At 43.3% G+C, this 17,740-nt stretch overlaps 1 protein-coding gene across 2 annotated transcripts in view; it reads right to left on the bottom strand.

Annotated features, from left to right (window-relative positions):
* Positions 1 to 264: 264 nt before the first annotated feature.
* CCZ1 (CCZ1 vacuolar protein trafficking and biogenesis associated) overlaps positions 265 to 17,740 on the bottom strand; it is a 35,371-nt gene continuing 17,895 nt past the window's right edge. For both annotated transcript variants that reach the window (XM_083153182.1, XM_083153181.1), the window contains exons 9-16: positions 14,323 to 14,404; positions 13,254 to 13,315; positions 11,746 to 11,857; positions 10,440 to 10,473; positions 7,465 to 7,582; positions 5,160 to 5,318; positions 3,762 to 3,889; positions 265 to 600 (exon numbers count right to left, since the gene is read on the bottom strand). In XM_083153182.1, the coding sequence (XP_083009308.1) occupies positions 545 to 600; positions 3,762 to 3,889; positions 5,160 to 5,318; positions 7,465 to 7,582; positions 10,440 to 10,473; positions 11,746 to 11,857; positions 13,254 to 13,315; positions 14,323 to 14,404 (751 nt within the window). In that variant the 3' untranslated portion in view covers positions 265 to 544. The remainder of the gene's footprint in view (positions 601 to 3,761; positions 3,890 to 5,159; positions 5,319 to 7,464; positions 7,583 to 10,439; positions 10,474 to 11,745; positions 11,858 to 13,253; positions 13,316 to 14,322; positions 14,405 to 17,740) is intronic.

Raw genomic sequence — 17,740 nt, 5'->3', positions numbered from 1 at the left:
TAATTTGAGAGAATGTAATTCTTGGGAGTAGTTCCCAGGCTGCACTTCTCTTGGGTTTCCTGACAGATACATCATGCCCGGGACTACACCCAGGAACAGCACCTCAACGTGGCCAATCCTGGGCATTATTGCGGTAAAACATGGCCGCTGTGGGAAATAATCAATTCCTGTTCAAAAATGAAATGGCCCCTATGAGTCCTCTGGAAAGGCTGAGTACAGTATCACTAGTGTACAACCATAATTTAGAAGACAAAGAAGAGTAGATTTTGAACAGTTAAAAGTAGAACAATAATTAGTTTATTCGTTGCAGACATCTGAAGATAACAGAGATGGAATGAGGGTTTCCCAAGTTGAGCTCAGATAAATATTTAAAATCTAAAAACGGTCTGATCGTTGAGCCTACAGGTATAAAGTAGATTCTTACAAAGCAAGTATTGCTTTACAAAAGTCATTCCAGTCAATAATACGACTGATATTCTGTCCATGGTGAACACAATGGCTGTACTGGGCCGCCTCGGAGACATTCGGAATGATGCTGGCAAGGTTAATCCAGGAAGAAGATGTTATTGAATTGTGTTGCACACAGCTTCTTGATTTCATCTGTGGATGAAAACAGATGATACCATAAATGGAATAACTTTTCTGCAGAAGATAAATCTCATTTCAGTCGTCCTCCATAGCATTATGCTATTAGCTTATCCGCTATTTGATTGTATATACTATATAATACTTCAGAAAAGGTTGTTTATTACAGCGTCAAATACTATAATGTTTATACTTAAATTATGCCCACCAGGCGCTCTCTGATTCTTCTGCAGTAGGCGGTCATTCTAGGAGGGAAATTCAACATGACAGACAGGGTGTGACTGATAAGCTGGCCAGACTGCTTTCTAAAAATTAACCGTTTTGATTGGTGGATTCATACAGGACAAGTTAGGCCACAGCAAGTCCTGTGACTGGATTCTAAAGATGTGGGAGGAGCTTCAGCTATTACCTTCATAGACTGTGACATAGACAGATAAAATAAAATAAAGACTAATACCATGTTCTCATTGCAGCCCCTGAAAAAACCTGGGTTTTTGTTGCCGGGTTTTTGGTGGGGCACAGATCATCTCAGTACACAAACCCTGTTCATACTGCACCTTAAACCCGGGAAATTCCTGTGTCTGCCTCGTTCACACTGCTTCCCTGGTCTGCCCTGCCAACAAGTGTGAGGAATCTAAGAGCAGCTAATATTGGCTGTTGAAAGAACAGCTTTTATTGGCTGTTTTGTTTGATTACGAAGTGCTTTAAGTTTGTTCACAACCTGTTGCAGGGTTTTATGGATGCCATGGGCCAGTCAGCTTGATTTTTCACGTTCTGTGTGGAAAACCCGAGTCGCGCCTGTTCACACTGGCGTACACCCGTGCCATTCCAGGAATAACCCTGCAAAAAAACCCGTGTGCAATTGCAGGGGCATTACACCCGGGAATTTCACTCATACCCATTCACACTGAGACACAACATGGGGAATTACTGCCTGCCCAGTGAGAATGGGGTATAACTGAAATTTCAGAATTCCCTGCCCTGGTTCTGCCACATGTTTAAAATAATTGTTTGGCATGACTTCTCTTTTTTTAGACAAATTGTGCTGTGAAATAAATGTACACATATTACTGCAAAATCTCCAGGAATCTGCATCAACAAAAATGTGACAAATTAAATCCAATTCATGTAATACAAACACTATTGTGGCAATAGACTCATAAGGTAGCAGGTAGTTATTGATATCCATACAATTCAGGTGCAATTACAGCCCGGACAGGATATGTATGTGGCTGCGAGCACCTATTTCCTGCACATCAATCATTTAACTAAGTGACAATTACGGTTGTCAAAACACTTTGAGAACAACACTGGCACCTGCAAGGACTGAAATGACACTTTCAGTTTTAATCATGACATTTATACCCAGGGGGGGATTAGCACTTTGTAATGAGACCTACTGAATTAGACCTTCCCGGCAGCAATGCCTTCAATGTCAAGGTGCAAGATAGTGCTTAGTTTTTAATTATTAAGACCATCTGCTGAAAAAAGATGGGATGAATATTAATGACGTCTCGGAGCTGTTCCAAAGTTTAGCATGGAACAGTAACACAAAACCATGGCAGCAACATGACCTGCCTGAGCGGCATAGCACTGAGATGCTAGAAGGAGTGGCACTGCTGTCAGTGCAATGCCAACAGAGCTTCTCATGCCTGACATACAGAATACTGTCACAGGCTAAATCATTTGGAAGTCAGGGCTCAAGAGCAGATTCCTCGGAACTTTGGAATCTTATTTTTCCAAGGAAGAATGTGAAGACACTTACACAGAAATACAAAAGCAGTTTATAGCATAGCTGGCAACTTTATGGCTGTCTCCTCTGGGAGGTATTGTGGGGTGTGTAGCTTACCATAGCACGTGATGCAGCACTAGAGGCTTTGTGAGGGGGCGTGGCTCTGACACTGTACCCCCCCCCCCCTTGCTGTACAATGTGGAGATTACCGGCATTGTGCAGCAGGGGGTGTGGCTACGATGACATGATTCAGCGCAAATCACATCACCAGACAACGGGTCCACCCACTTTACTCAGTAAGTGGGCAGCTGGGTGACGGGGGTAGCGGGTGGTGCGAGCAGCTCCGGGAGACTTGCCACTTTCCCAGGGTTTCCGAAGCCTAGCCCGATTTTCGGCAGATTCCCGGCAGTTCCGGGATAGTAGGCAGGTATAGTTTAGAGGCAGTCCGAAGGAAGATTCCATAGGAAGCTTAACCTGGTTTATCTCATGAATGTTTTTTTTGCAGAGAAATATTGTGGGGTGTGTAGCTTAGCATAGCATGTGCTGCAGCACTATAAACTTTGTGTGGCCATGACACTGTACAACCCCCCCCAGCCCCTGCTGTACAATGCTGAAATTACCAGCACTGTACAGCAGGGGGTGTGGCTATGATGACATGATTCAGCGCAAATCACATCACCAGACACCGGATCCACCCACTTTACTCTGTAAGTGGGCAGCTGGGTAGTGGGGGAGTGTGAGCGGCAGCGAAATAGGGGAGATCAGATGTCTGGTACACAACAGGAGCTGTAGAGTCATCTAACAATACAATGTCTAGACCAGCGGTTCTCAAACTGTGGGTCCTGACCTTCTCAGCATGGGGTCGCGACTCCATGTTGCTGACCATCAGGCTGATGACTTTTCTAATCTCAGTCAGTGATTCAAGGAGTCTGAAACATCTGTTGAGTTGTCTGTTATGTCAGACTCCTCCCATCATTCTGTGCCTCCACAATGCTGCCATGTATGTGCTGTCTGCTGCCTACACATGTGATGTGATGACCTTCTGCAGTAACTTGCTGGGGTCCCATAATTATTTTTATTTTCTGATGGGGTCCCAGAGCAAAATAGTTTGAGGACCCCTGGCAAGTACAGCAGATAGGTCTATGAAGGATGATGCCGATATATCTTGCGCTGTGTATCTTGTTTAGATAGGTCGTGTGCCCGGTCTAACTCCATTAAGATCAAGAATGCAATATAGGGTTTTGGCTTGTCGAGCACACCCAAATATATAGCCATATCCTGGTAAATTACTTTTGATCAGTCTTCTATTTTTTATCATTTAGGCCATCTCTCGGGAATGTATTACTCTGGTCTGCCTCCCCAGGCAGTGTGTACTACTTCACTTTGTGTTCTCCATGTCTGGCACAGGAAATGGATAACGTCCTAGGACACATCTCATGCTCACCATTTACTTCAATTAGATTGGAATTCTTCTGGTTTAGGATGACATAGAGTTCCCGCTGGTCAGACTTCTTCCCTACAATCCAGTAATCACTCATTGCTTTTACAATGATTTCTTCATCTTCGTCAACCCTGAAAAAGCATGGTTTTAGAATAAAAGGCCAACTATATATATATATATAAGGGGCTAACTACTCCTCACCTCTATGAGAAAAAGTACCGCCAGTGACCACTAGAGGCCACTTGACGGACCAAATTACTCCTTTGTGTGCTGAAAGGTGAAAGTGAAAGCAATTTCTGCAGGGACACTAATCTGTTTCAAACTTGCTGGATATGGAGATAGGGAGCTGTGAAGACAGAGATTGGAGGTAGGAGCATATGGCTGCTAGGTTGACAGTATAAAGGTCGACTACTAAAGGTGGACACATGAAATAGGTCGACAGGGTCGGAAGGTCAACATAAGCATGAGGTCGATAATGGGAAGGTCGACATAAGTTTTTCACTTTTTTTTTGTGCAGACAGGCGGTATTTCACTAGGGCGTGGAGGGAGAATATAATACAGCCTGAAGCATGCCAGTCAAAAGGTCCACATGGGGTTTTTCCCATTTTTGTTTAGCCGAATGTCGACACAGTCGACATGGACACTGGTTAAAGTGCACTGTGTCCGCTTGCCATGCTTCGGGCGCGCTGCCTCGCTATGCTTGGCACACTATTTTATTCTCCCACCACTCCCTAGTGCAGGGCTGGGCAATTGCGGCCCTCCAGATGTTGATGAACTACACATCCCAGGATGCTTTGCATTAGTTTTGCTATGTGGCCATGCTGAAACTGATGCAAGGCATGCTGGGATGTGTAGTTCATCAACATCTGGAGGGCCGCAATTGCCCAGCCCTGCCCTAGTGGATGGTAGGGCATGAAATACCGCCTGTCGGCACATGGGTCCAAAAACAGTCAAAAACCCCATGTCGACCTATTGAGTGTCAACCTAGACCATGTTGACCTAATGCTTGTGTCGACATAATGACCTGTCGACCTAGAACCGTGTTGACTTTGACCCATGTCGACCTAGAACCATGTCACCTATCCCCATGTCGACCTAATGGTGTCGACAAACTTGCTGTAGACCAAATGACAGTATCCCGTAGGGAGAGCACATTCTGTGGTTTATGTTTTTAGCTCAATCTAGCAGCTCCGCCCATTCTCAGGACATGCCAGTGTTATGGGAGGGACAAAGGAATATGGAATCAATGAGATCCTTTCAATGTTCCATCAATGCCAAGTCAGTTCCGCCTGGCAGCAAGCCTGCACTTTTCTAATCACCAGGGACAGCGTATTTTAGTGTAACATATTCATTAAACATTTACAAGCAAGTAAGTTATGCAGCACGTTGGCATCAACAAACCTTGTAAAATCATTGTTTATGTCTCCTAGAATCTTCATGAGCTCCGGCTGTACAGATGTAAGGGATACACTGGGTGTTTTCTTGAGGTGTATCGTACTTTTCTCCGCTAGATTCATGTGGTTGAAATAAATAAACTTAAACTGAGGCTCTTTCTCTGATCTACGAATGGAAAGATCTTATGTCAGCACTCTGTAAAGTGTACCAATGGCTTACTCACAATGGTGGTATCTCAGTTATGGGCTGCATTATACAGAAATTATAGTTAACAGATGTTTACATACTGCCCAGCATATTCTGTAGCACTTTACAATTGGGAACATAATACACGAATGTGACAAATGGGTAATAATAACCAAATGACATAAGGGAGCCCAGCTTACAATGGGCCAGATTATCTAAGCTTCAAAAGTGATAAAATGGAGAGCGATAAACAGCCAGCCAATCAGCTCCTACCTGCTATGTCACAGACTGTGTTTGAAAAATGTCAGACAGGAGCTGATTGGCTGCCTGTTTATCACTCTGCATTTTATCACTTTTGTATCTTAGAGAATCTGGCCCAATGTAAGGTAAATAACAGCTTGATTCCAGCCTACAGAATACTTGCTGGTCCAGTCATCGTGGCACTATATTACCCAGCCACACAGCATGGCTGGTTTGGAAAGCAGCAAATTCTTCTGGATATTCATAAACCCCCCTTTTGTGCATCACAGCACAGAGTAATTGAAAGCTACTTAAGTCTCAGTTCTAAAACAACGTCTTACTGGTGGTAGAACTGGGTGTTCTAGAGAGTGAGATATAATTTTGTGAGATTTTTGTAATTTTAGGCACATTGTGGTTTGGTATAAATTGAGCCTTTTAAACCCATGTCATGTGTGTACAGGTGGATATGCCAGTCCTGTTTGATATATATATATATCTATCTATATATATCGAAAAGGGGGGGTTTGTGACCTTCTTCCGTGGTAAGGGGGTGGCAGCACTTCTATAGCGCCTTGCTGTTAATAAAGGCACAAGGGATAGGAATGAAAAGAAGAGACATAGAAGTGCGCTCTTATATTCTCACCAGAAATGGTACACAATGTTGAAAATGAATAATATTTATTCAGAACATCAGTACAATAAAGTATCTCCCTTAAATTGATGATTCTTGTAAAATTTAAATAATTGATCCAACATCTGACTTAAAACAGCATAAACGACCCTACGCGTTTCGTCCCAAAAGGAATGAACTGGATCAAAAGATCAATAAGGTAAAAGGTCAAATTCTCCTCAATAATAAAGAGGCAAGGTATAGACCAACATCTGACATATAAAATAATGTGGTTCCATCTGTAACCAGAAATCGCGACAAGTTTTGGATAAAAACTATACAGTTGACCGACTGGGGTTCCTTCGCAGCATTGGTACTTAACAGTACATTCAGCAATTTAGGAGCAAATGATATCTTCAGTCAGAAAGCAGAAGTCCAGACTTATGCACTGGGGACCTAATTAAATCCAAATGCCTGTATGAGGAAAGTAAGTGTGCACGGGAATGGGGGTGTGTGCGCGTTATTAAATTAGTAAAACTCAAGATACCATCACCCTGTTTTGGTGGGGATCAATCATCAGGCATTTTAATATGTTTAATTGCCAAGATGGATCTTGGATCATCGCTGGCCACTGATTGGTGGATTGGGGAATCACACCCACTGATGTACAGGGGCCATTAGTCAGAGCTGATGAACTTTTCTTATTGTTTGGTCCTTCCTGGTTTTGAAGGTAAATTGTAGGGAAAATGAAAACCAAGCTTCTATATATATTGTTATATAGTACAATAAGATATATCAGGAGTTTTTGCTAAAAAGCTGTAAGTGGAGATCCATGAACAAAGAACCACAGGTCCCACTGTTCATGTTGCAATTCATTTAGTGTCCATTGGTAAAAGTACAATGAAGAAGCCTTTCCTGGCAGTTGTGAAACCGTGGTATGATTGTCATATCACTGACATGTCAGGGAGTTCTGCAGTCTGATCCGAGTCTAGACCCCTACTCTGCCAACAGAGGTAGAACGGTGGAGCACCCATGTACTGCATGTCACAGGAGACCATGCACTGCAGTGCAAAGGCTTGTATAACCTTTGTATTCTGCAAAAGACTTGGGCCAAATGCAGTTTTTGTTTTTTTAAACAAAAAAAATCATTGAGCAAACCTGCAAAACGCCTCTTCTACAGAATATAATGACATGTGCAGGAATTGATCTACAAACTGCAATCCTAAAGACCCCAGATTACACATGAAGATAAGATCATCCAGCAGTTTTACATACCCAGATATTCTTCTGTTGATGTTATACTGTTCACAGATGTCTGACGCTAACACTGTAAGCTGAGGTCCTATGAGACTGTCCAGTTTTCTACAGAAATCCGGTGTTAACTGCACAGATGCTAAGAGGAGCAAAAGAGTATATTAGCATAAAGTAACAATAACCCACACTCACAAACTGACCTTGTTATTCCTATTACATTATTCCAGTGTTCCTTTTAGCACCCTTCAAAACCTGTGCAGTTCCTATTTCCTGCCTGGGGTGTCCCGCTCTGTTGTGGTGCTTCTACAGTCTGGTCTGTTTCTCAGCACGGATATACAGACCACACTGTGCTAGAAGCAACACAGGACAGACCGGCACCCAAAACAGAAAAGAAGAAAGGTTTTGAAAAGGTGCAGGGTGATAGAACAAACACTATATTCAATATATACCTTACTTTTATATCTGTTTATGTTCTGTAAGCTAAGTGCTACGTAACGCTTCCAGTTAGGTTTGGTACACTCATAGAGTTTATATTTAAATATGTAGGATTTATATGCCACAGTTTATCCATACAATTGAACTGTCACCTCCCTTAGACATAGGCATACACTGCTGCATAAAACCAATGTGCCCCCTTATTTATTAATGATGGTACGGTTTTTGGCTAGAGACCAGCAGTGCAGAAGAAGATTTCGGTATATTTGGAGCAAGCTATTTCAAAAGGGCTGTTGCTTTAACAGCCTCTAATCTGCGCCGGAAGAACATTTCTAAACAAGGACCGACCTTCAGTGCTCTTTCCATTTCTAACTCCTTACACCACAGTTTTGCTGAGGAATGAGAGAGGAGGGTGCAGCCCTTTCAGCAGAACCCAGGAGCCAAGTGGTCATGCTGACATGGAGTAAGAAGAGAGGGGATACTCAGTGGGGCACTTGCAAGCTTATTATAGGGCAGTGTAGCAAGGCATATACAAGAAGAAGGCACATAGCGCTTTCAGGGGTTAAAGAGCTTAACAGCAGTGACACCATGGATGTCAGTATCATGTGTGCTTATTGCTGTGGTATGAAGCCTATTCCAAAATGTCCAAAACATTTGAATTGCCGGTACTTGTTTCCTAGCACGGCCACAATCTTGTGGATCGTGTACCTTTAAGTTAAGGTACACGATCCACACGATGGACCCGATTTCCTTTGAAATCAGGTCCATTTTGCCGGCAAAGGTACAATATCGGGGAAAATCGCGTCGGTCGGGACCATTAACATTGGTCCCGACGCGACCGACGCGATGCCCCCGATTTCCCCATAGGCTTCAATGTTAAAATATTTTTTAACATTGAAATCGTGAGGATCGCGTCGGTCTTGTGCCATTATAATGGCACAAGATGAGATGGACTTGATTAAGTCCATCTCACCTTTAAAAAAATGTGAAATGGGCCAATATGACCCATTTCACATTATAGATGTCCCCGTCGTCACCCCACGATAGACGCCAACCCGAAGCGTGGCGAGCCCGCGAGGGGCGGCGGTGCGCGTCCTCCGACCTTTTCATTCCCCTACTATCCACGTCGGCGTGGAGTTGAGAATAGAATAGTGTGGCGAGCGCAGCGAGCCACCGAGCCCGAAGCGTGGCGAGCGCAGCGAGGGGACGCGTATACCTGTGAAGTTATACGCGTGCGCTCGCCACGCTTCGGGCTCGGTGGCTCGCTGCGCTCGCCACACTATTCTATTCTCAACTCCACGCCGACGTGGATAGTAGGGGAATGAAAAGGTCGGAGGACGCGCACCGCCGCCCCTCGCGGCCTCGCTGCGCTCGCCACGCTTCGGGTTGGCGTCTATCGTGGGGTGGGGTTTACGTCGTTAAATTTGGGGGTGTAGGGAATATTTTACATTGAATCCAATGTAAAATCGGGTCCCAGGGACCCGATTTACATTTCATTCAATCAAAAAATCGGGTCGAAAATCGGGTCGGTCGCATCGCATGCGACCAAATCGCATGCGATGCGATCGACCCGATTTTTCCGACACGACCACCCCGATGTAAATCGGTGTGGCCGTGCTAGGAAACAAGTACCGAATTGCCTTACCGAAACATCTGCCATCTAAACATTCTTCTACAATATTGATCTTATAGAAGAAGGAACAAGGGTTCAAGGGTTCAATCAAGGTTCCGAATGTCTGAACCCTGTCCCATTTTTGGTCCGCAGAAACGGCCGTGGATTGTCGAGATCCAGTCGTGAACTCGATAATTCACAGCTGTTTTTGGAAAAAACGGATCCGACTGGTTTTAAAGTCAGGTCTGTTCTGACTAGCTGCCTCTTTAATGCTGTCGTAAACATCTATTTCTCCAATCAGAAATAGCGGTGGAGATTGAATACGCCCCTAAATTTTGGCTTTGTGGCTTTATTCCGCTACATGAATCAGGCACGTGAGATATACTGCACTATGCTTTGTCAATGTCCAATACTGATTGGGTGCATTAACCCCCCCCCCCCCATTGGTTATTATTCACGTCCCTAATTCTCAATTAGTGCCAGCTATGGAGTATAATTGGATAACCCCACAGGATGCATTCATTTAGAGCGGTTAATTGGACTGTCAAAGTTGAAAGACAAAACCAACAGCAATTTTGTGAACATAGCGATAGGATTTAAATGGCCGGGAAGATTTCTAAACCACAGCAGCATTGCTGTTGTGTGCACAATCATTTTCTTCTCCATATAAAGTCCTTGGCTGGAGCAATAGGCAAGTCCCCAGTACTTCAGATTTTACAGAACTACATCTCTCATGACATTCTGCAAAGTGCTAATTATTGCCTGTCAAAGCAGCAGGGGGATGTAACGAAGGATAAGCTATAAGTAACAATTTGCTCAACACTTAATTAAGTTCCCAAGACTAACAGATCAGCATATAAACATCTATCAACCTTCAGCTTGGCAGAAGTCTTAGATATCATCGCAGCAATATAAACGTGCACAAAATAAAGGTTATACCGATACTCACCATCAATCATAAAACACACGGAGGCACTCATGGCCTGAAATGAATAAATGACATCTTGTTTAGTATTCATAGAACTATCATCATGTTCTCTGCTGCCAAACCATCTGTTACTCAGGCCAGATGCAGCAAAACAATGAAATCTTCATTACGTATAATACTGTTAGGGGAATCTGTTGTGCTTTCTAATGTTATCATGTGAAACAAAAGTTTCGGATACCCCCAGGAGGCCACCTGCTCATTCATGCTCATTGTCTAGACAGTGATGTCACTTAGTCCAAGCTGAACTTTGACATACACCTGTTCATTATCATTCTACACATGGTCACTGTGTAACCATACAGGGGAAGGGGGGCATGATTAGTCGTGGGCATGGTATTTAAAGGGACATCAACGGGTCAATCCTATTAGCCGCAATGATTTCGAGGGTGCAAATCCTTGCGCTGGAACAAATTCGCAGAAAAGTGCCAAATAGGGCAGTAAGCAAATGACACTATGCAATTTGGGCCAGATTTCACAAGATTCCGGCGGATCAGGCCGAGAAATTGGCCCAAATCTAATGTGTAGGACATTCGTGGTGTAGTAGGTCGGACGGGCTGCATCTGATGTGTGGGGATGGAATAGGTGGTGCTGATTGCCTAAGGGAGCTCTATCAGCCAATCAGTGGCTGCTCATTCTTTTTAATGTTTTTTTTTTTTTTGTATTTTCCCTCCGTCCGGGCTCCCCGGCTCCCTCCACAAGCAGCTCCCCGGGGAGTTACATGTGATAAATCGCATGTAAAAAATGGCACATCAAGCGCCAAATCGTATGTGAGCCCTCCTGGGGAGCTGCAAGGGAAAACGGGTCCGACTTGTCTTCACGACAACTCGGCCTAGTGTATGGTGGCTTTTAGTAATACATGGGCCTATCTTTCACATTCCTGTAACTGAATTTGAAGCACAGGAAGTGAGCGTAGGGATTCACCAAAAGTTTGATCATACTATGAACGAGCATGCTTTACTAGCCGATTATCGGGAGGGTATGATTTCCCAACAGCTGGAGAGCCACAGATTGGCCAGGCCGGGCCTACACATGCCAACTTTCACAAAGTGCCTCCTGTCTCACGATAGCCCCGTGTTCCAGTGAATCTATAAGCTGCATTCCCCTAACTATTCATAGAGTCCATTTTAAGTGGTGAAAATGGGTTCTAGGTGGTCCCCAACGGTTGAACATTTTATGAAATGAGTACAGATTTCTGCCATCGGACATTTCTTTCTGAACTGAATTTCTATGAACATCTGGAGTCTGGACAGCAGGGTAGATGCATTACCTTGTAAACTATTAGATAAAGCTCCTCGTACTTGTCCTCTGTATTAACAAAGATTTTAGGAAATCTAAATTTTGCTTCAGGATCATTAAGATTCAAAGGTCCAGTAAGGAACCTAAAGAGAAACATGCAAATGAGAAGTTTCACATTTACATATTACAACTACATAATATATATTTTATTTCTTGGCGATATGACGACAATGACAATGGGTCTCTTAAAGCCATCTCTTCAACATCCGGTCTTTATGATTAGTAATTTGGTGTATGTACATACTGTAGGGCCTGTTTGTCAGCAAAGCAAAAAAGCACACACATGTGCAAACCATGCTGCTCTGCAGGTGTGGCAGATGTAACATGTGCAGAGAGATGTGTGGGTGGGTGGTGTCCAAACTGAAATCTAAATTGCAGTCTAAAAATAAAGCTGTCTAACATTTGTGGGCCACATGCAAAAGTAGCCAGTATTTACCCTGCAGAGAGAAAATATGAATGTATGTGCTCCCCTCTCATATAGCAACATGGTTTGCCCCGGACACAAAGTTTACTTGTTTTTTTTTTTTTTTTTTTACTTTACTCACAAACATGAATCAAGCCCAAAGGCAAAGATGATGGATTACATTACGTATTTGATATATTCCCCACATTTGCTGCACTAGAGCTTCTAGCAATGACTAAATATATTCATGGACAACAATCAGTAGTGCATAAAAAGACGCTGCTCGACCTACTTACACGTACACTTGACTTATATATAGAGTGCAAGACATCTATAAAACCAGTGTCTGGGGCATAGTTGCAATCATGGGGTCCAGCAGAGAGAGAGGACAGGAGGCTTCCAAAGATCACTGTGAGAGAGGGGGGGAAAGCTGCCAGGAGCCATCTGTTACAACCAGTGGAAGTGCTCCCAGCCCTATAATTTATATGTATCATCAGACAGGTAACTTCATGGCTGACACTACGAATAAATGGGTAGAGCAGGCACATCATGTTAAGAGATAAGCAGTGACTGATGCCATTTTGGGGGCAGGGGGAGGGACCAACCAGGGAGGCATGTCGCTGCCTTGCACTATACCCATTATTATGCATTGTATACTATCCAACAGAACTGTCTCACATGTTAATAGATGCCACTACAAGGGGCACTGATCTGCACACACATTGACAGAGAAGACTCTTATGAGCAGGCAGAAGGGGTGAGATCGGAAGATACAATGGTCCTGATTCAGGCTGGCCTGCTAATTTCTATAGCCCTGTGATCAGGTATACACAGGATGGCCTTGTGCATGCGTACTATGGGCTGTGCGCAGCCTATTGATAATTGCCTGGCCTGTGAATTTGCAGCAGTGTGATCAGGTGTGAATTAGGCCCAATGTATGAAAATGTAGGGGCGCCAAGACTTTTGATGGAGACTGTGGCACTTAGAAAAATTGTACAAGGTATTAATGTTGTTCCAGTTTCCTGGAAGGTGTAACATGCTGAATTATAACATCCAGAATTGAGAGAACATTTTACCTTCCGTAGTGCTGTAGATTTCCTGGCATTTCTGGGCGTATAGGAGAATCTCTTCCTGCGAGCTAAAAACAGGAAACAATTAGCCATTAATAAATGCTGAGACCTGAGCTACAGCAATAACCATCATATAGAATAATAAAACTCACTCCAAGCCTTCTCCTTCATGGGCTGATGCATTGTTGGGTGCATTTTGCATCAAAAGAACACATGCACAACGCACCAATAAAATAAATACAATTTGGATGCATTTGGCACAACTTGGAGAACTGGAAGCATCTCAATGTGTGTGCCGCTCGGCAAGGATAGCATATGTGCCAGGCTGGCTCTGGGATAAAACAGTAGTATACCGTATGCATCTTGTTTCACCCGGGAGATGTGGTTTATTACATTTAGCAGTGACAGTATACAGCCTAGTAATTTAAAGAAGTGTTATTGATGGACTGTCTTATGTATATGTTCAGTATATCAATATTATATTTGTATTCAAAATACATTTGAGAAAAGGAGCAAATCCTGAACAAAACAATCAGTTCACACCAATAGAAACATCCTTTGGGTGGTATTTAGTTGCTATATCATGCCCAATCTCCCATCTATAAAGATGGGAGATCGTAGAGCGATATTCAATTGATCTATTTTTTTGCGTATATCGCTCTCATTATGGTGAGGTTTAGCCACGCATTAAAGCTCACCGCACCCCTGGGGATCACTAACTCTAATCCCCCCACCAACTCCTCCCTCCCCCCGCCTAACCCAAACTTCCCCATAGTGCCTAGCTCTCGCCGCCAGCCTAAAGGCTAACCTCTCTGTAGTTAGTCATTCTACCCCCCCCCCCCCCCACTGCCGCCTAGCCCTCCCACCTGCAGCCTTTCCCTAATGTAGGCATTCTAATAATGGTGGCATTTCACGTGTCTACAATACAAGAACATCTATACAGCTATCCATAACATTCTAAGAATGTTAACATCCCAACTGAAGTCACTGTAGTGTTTAGAATTAGATAATAACAAAATGTACATTTTCAATGTCTACCTAATGTTTACTTCCTGGTCTTTCCATTTATATTTACCTCAGGTTCTGTGTGTCTTGGGAAGAGCGATGTAGTGAGGTATTTATACAATATTCGCATATCTTCTTGTTCTAATCCACTCCTACAAAAGAGAACACATTTCAGAAAGTACAATAATAAGCTCAGATGTAACGTCAAACATATTGGACGGTATTCAGTCCCTGACACTATTTCCACTGGCGGAAATAGCTCACGTCGCCTATACAATGCTGCCGTTTCCGACAGCATTGAAGGCAGTTTCCGACAAAACAGATCAGAGGTTATAACAAGTCGGATCTGTTTTGTCAGACTTTACGACGCTCGACTGTGGGTACTTTGAATACAGACAGTCGAGTTGCAGGTGAGAAAAGCAAAAACGGCCTGGGATTCAGAGTTGATTCATTGGGATTCATTCATGGTATCCACGCTCATTACAATAATCCAGGATGTTGTGTTAGAACCATAATGACACCTATAACCTATGAATACACAAATATGCTATCCTGGTTTAATATACAGTATATTACTATTTCATTGTTTTTACAAAGTGCAAAAATATTACTCTAACACTCAACAGTGAGGGAGTCATAATACAAATTATGTGCAGTGATATGAAATGACAAAGGTGGTCTTGCCCAAATAAGCTGATAATGGAAGAGGGGAGAGCAACACTTAAACATGAGGCAATACCACTCAATTGTGGCTGGATAAAATGTATGTGTATATGTCTACAGTAAGGCGGAAACATTAATCAGTCACCAATAAAGCAGATATTGTCATTTCTGTGTAGATACCATCTGTGTTGTATAGGTGGAAGGAAGAGAGGTGACTCAGTCACTGGTGCAGAATTAAGACAGTCAGCTGTTGGCAACCATAACTAAACACCATTTACAATGGCCAGTCCCGGTCCTGTGCTAGCTATTCAGAAGACTCTCTCTTTTGTGCTTATCGGCCAGCTGGGAGAAATTTTGTGCGCCGGATATTTACTTGGCTTCATGCTTATTGCAGGACACTTGTTGTCCATGTACTGTATGTAGAAGTTGTAGCAGCAGCTGCTGCAACGAATGAGGCCATCATGGTGGAGCAGAGAAGGTGTACGTACTGACAGTTACATGCTCTAGGTTCAGCAGCTGAACAGAGATAGCATTAGTAGATGTTCCAGATAACAATGTCCATGGTGTGGGGACTCCTCAGTACTGCCATGTAATGTCCAAATGACTTCATATATCCAATCCTTAGACTATTTATATTGTTAGGAGATGGTTATGCCGGAGGTATAACCTGCACAATCTGATTGCCTTTGAGTTCTACCTGTACTACTAAGTTGTGTGCCTTTCTTTGCCTCGGTGCTTGGTTCTGTATTGTACGGTGGCTTCCTTTGCAGACAGCACCAATGTCACCTTAACTTTCCCAATAATAGCTTACTGGGGCCAGACAAGCAGTGCATTTAACCCTTTGAGTGCCAACATCTATGTGAGAGATGCTCAAAATATCTGCTAAAAATGCCAGCGTCGCTCACATTTGTTATATAAATTCAAATAAAAAAATGTGTGAAAAAAAGATTATATTTCCTATATAAGGCAAACATTACAGGTCATTATGATGAATAAAAAGGTTTGCTTGCCAATTTTGACAAATTCCCTTCACACTGAAAGAGTTAAGTTTAAGTTCCAAGTGCAGATCGTCAAAATGGGCAATAAGCAAAGGCTAATATTATTTACCTAAACAGCTCAGGGTCGGCCTGAGAAATGCTGCAACAACCGCAAAGTAGTGTGCACTCAGCTGCGGGGCATATGACCCTCCCCACTTATTGCTGGCACCATTAGCATTCTCCGGTGCCCATGCAAAATAGAAGAGACAGATTATGAAGATTCTGCAAATTTGGAGATGATGTCACTTTTATTAGTTATTCTTATGCCATTCTCAAACAAGGCTAACATCTTGCAGCTTATTTATATCCCAATACAGCATGTAAATGAGACACACTATAGTATGCGCTGTAATTGGAGCAGGATATCTATGATCTGAAACCAAAGCTGTGCAGAGCCACAGTGCCGAGTGTTAACAGGGAATGGCAGAGTGCAGGGGCTGGTGATGACAGCTCTGATAGACAGGGACACAAGGATGTGTTTCCCTAATATGTCCCACCTTAATGGAAAAGGATGATGGGTATATTTCACAATAGTGCCCCAGTGCGCCACTAGAGGGGATGCTGGGCATATAAAAGTCATGGTGAAATTATAAAGTGGCTCTTGCTGGTGCCATCAAGGGCCCCCTTGTTTTCTATACAGAATGATGTAATTTGGGGTGAAGTGATCATAAAATGATGAGCCTGATTTTGAATCGGACAGATCTCTGTGAACAGGAGCAAATGGCGAGTTTTTGCATACAGCGCATATGTAGATATGAATTTCTGCATCGCAACGCTATCCTATTCTTAGTCTAACAGATTGATCGTTCCATGAAATAGGGTGTTCGGGGCAGATGTAACATGTGCAGGGAGGGTTAGATTTCGGTTTGGGATGTGTTCAAACTGGAATTTAAATTGCAGCGTAAAAATAAAGCAGCCAGTATTTACCCTGCACAGAAACAAAATAACTCCCCCAAATCTATCGTTCTGCACGTTACATCTTCCCACCTGCAGTGCAGCACAGTTTTGCTCATTTTGAGAACAAATTTGCCCTGCGATCAGGTCTGAATTAGGCCCAATGTACGTGTCCAGCACTTCATGTACACAGTGGTGTTTCGCTGCATCTGCCTTGCAAATAAGATGCAATATTTAAAGGATAATATGGTACACGTTGCATCGAGCGTCTCATGCCGTATGGCGCGTAGAAGCCAAGTGCAGAGGACACATCTGTATAGGTTTGTGGCAGAGGCAACTTGTATCCTGGCAGAGACCTGCTGGTGGCTTGAGGCTGGCATCCGTGGATTACAGCTCTGGCTGAGTACAAATTTGCACAAACTACTATCTGTCTGCTGAGGCTTAGTGGGAAAAGGGCAGAGCAGCAGCATGTGAACAACGCTCATCTTAATCCTGTGACCTACTTAACAGATGTAGCATTTATGTAGTGACCTATCAACCACACACAAGATATACGATCAATGATGTTTCAGCGACAGTACAGTGTCTGGACATACACTACATGTGCACTTAATACTATGTACTGTCACTTTTTCTGGTCTTAGAGGGTGAAAGTTCACTCTGCAAACAAGATCCAGGGCTGTGAACTGATAAGCCGGAGCATCTTTATTTCTTCTTTCCTTTCACACCAAGGTTGTAAATTATCCCTTTGCAGAAATGGAACACATGACCCGAGAGGACGAGATGGGTACAGTGACAGGCTGTTCCCATCAGACATATGTAGTGCTATATACAGATCTATAGCGGAGACTCCCTACGGTGCAGCTATATTGGAGACAGCGACGAGCACAGGAC

Source organism: Crinia signifera, chromosome 7 (genome assembly GCF_055691185.1).
Source record: "Crinia signifera chromosome 7, ASM5569118v1, whole genome shotgun sequence".
Lineage (NCBI taxonomy): Eukaryota > Metazoa > Chordata > Amphibia > Anura > Myobatrachidae > Crinia > Crinia signifera.
The sequence above is the reverse complement of the archived record's forward strand: the minus strand, read 5'-3'. Positions and strand labels throughout refer to the sequence as shown.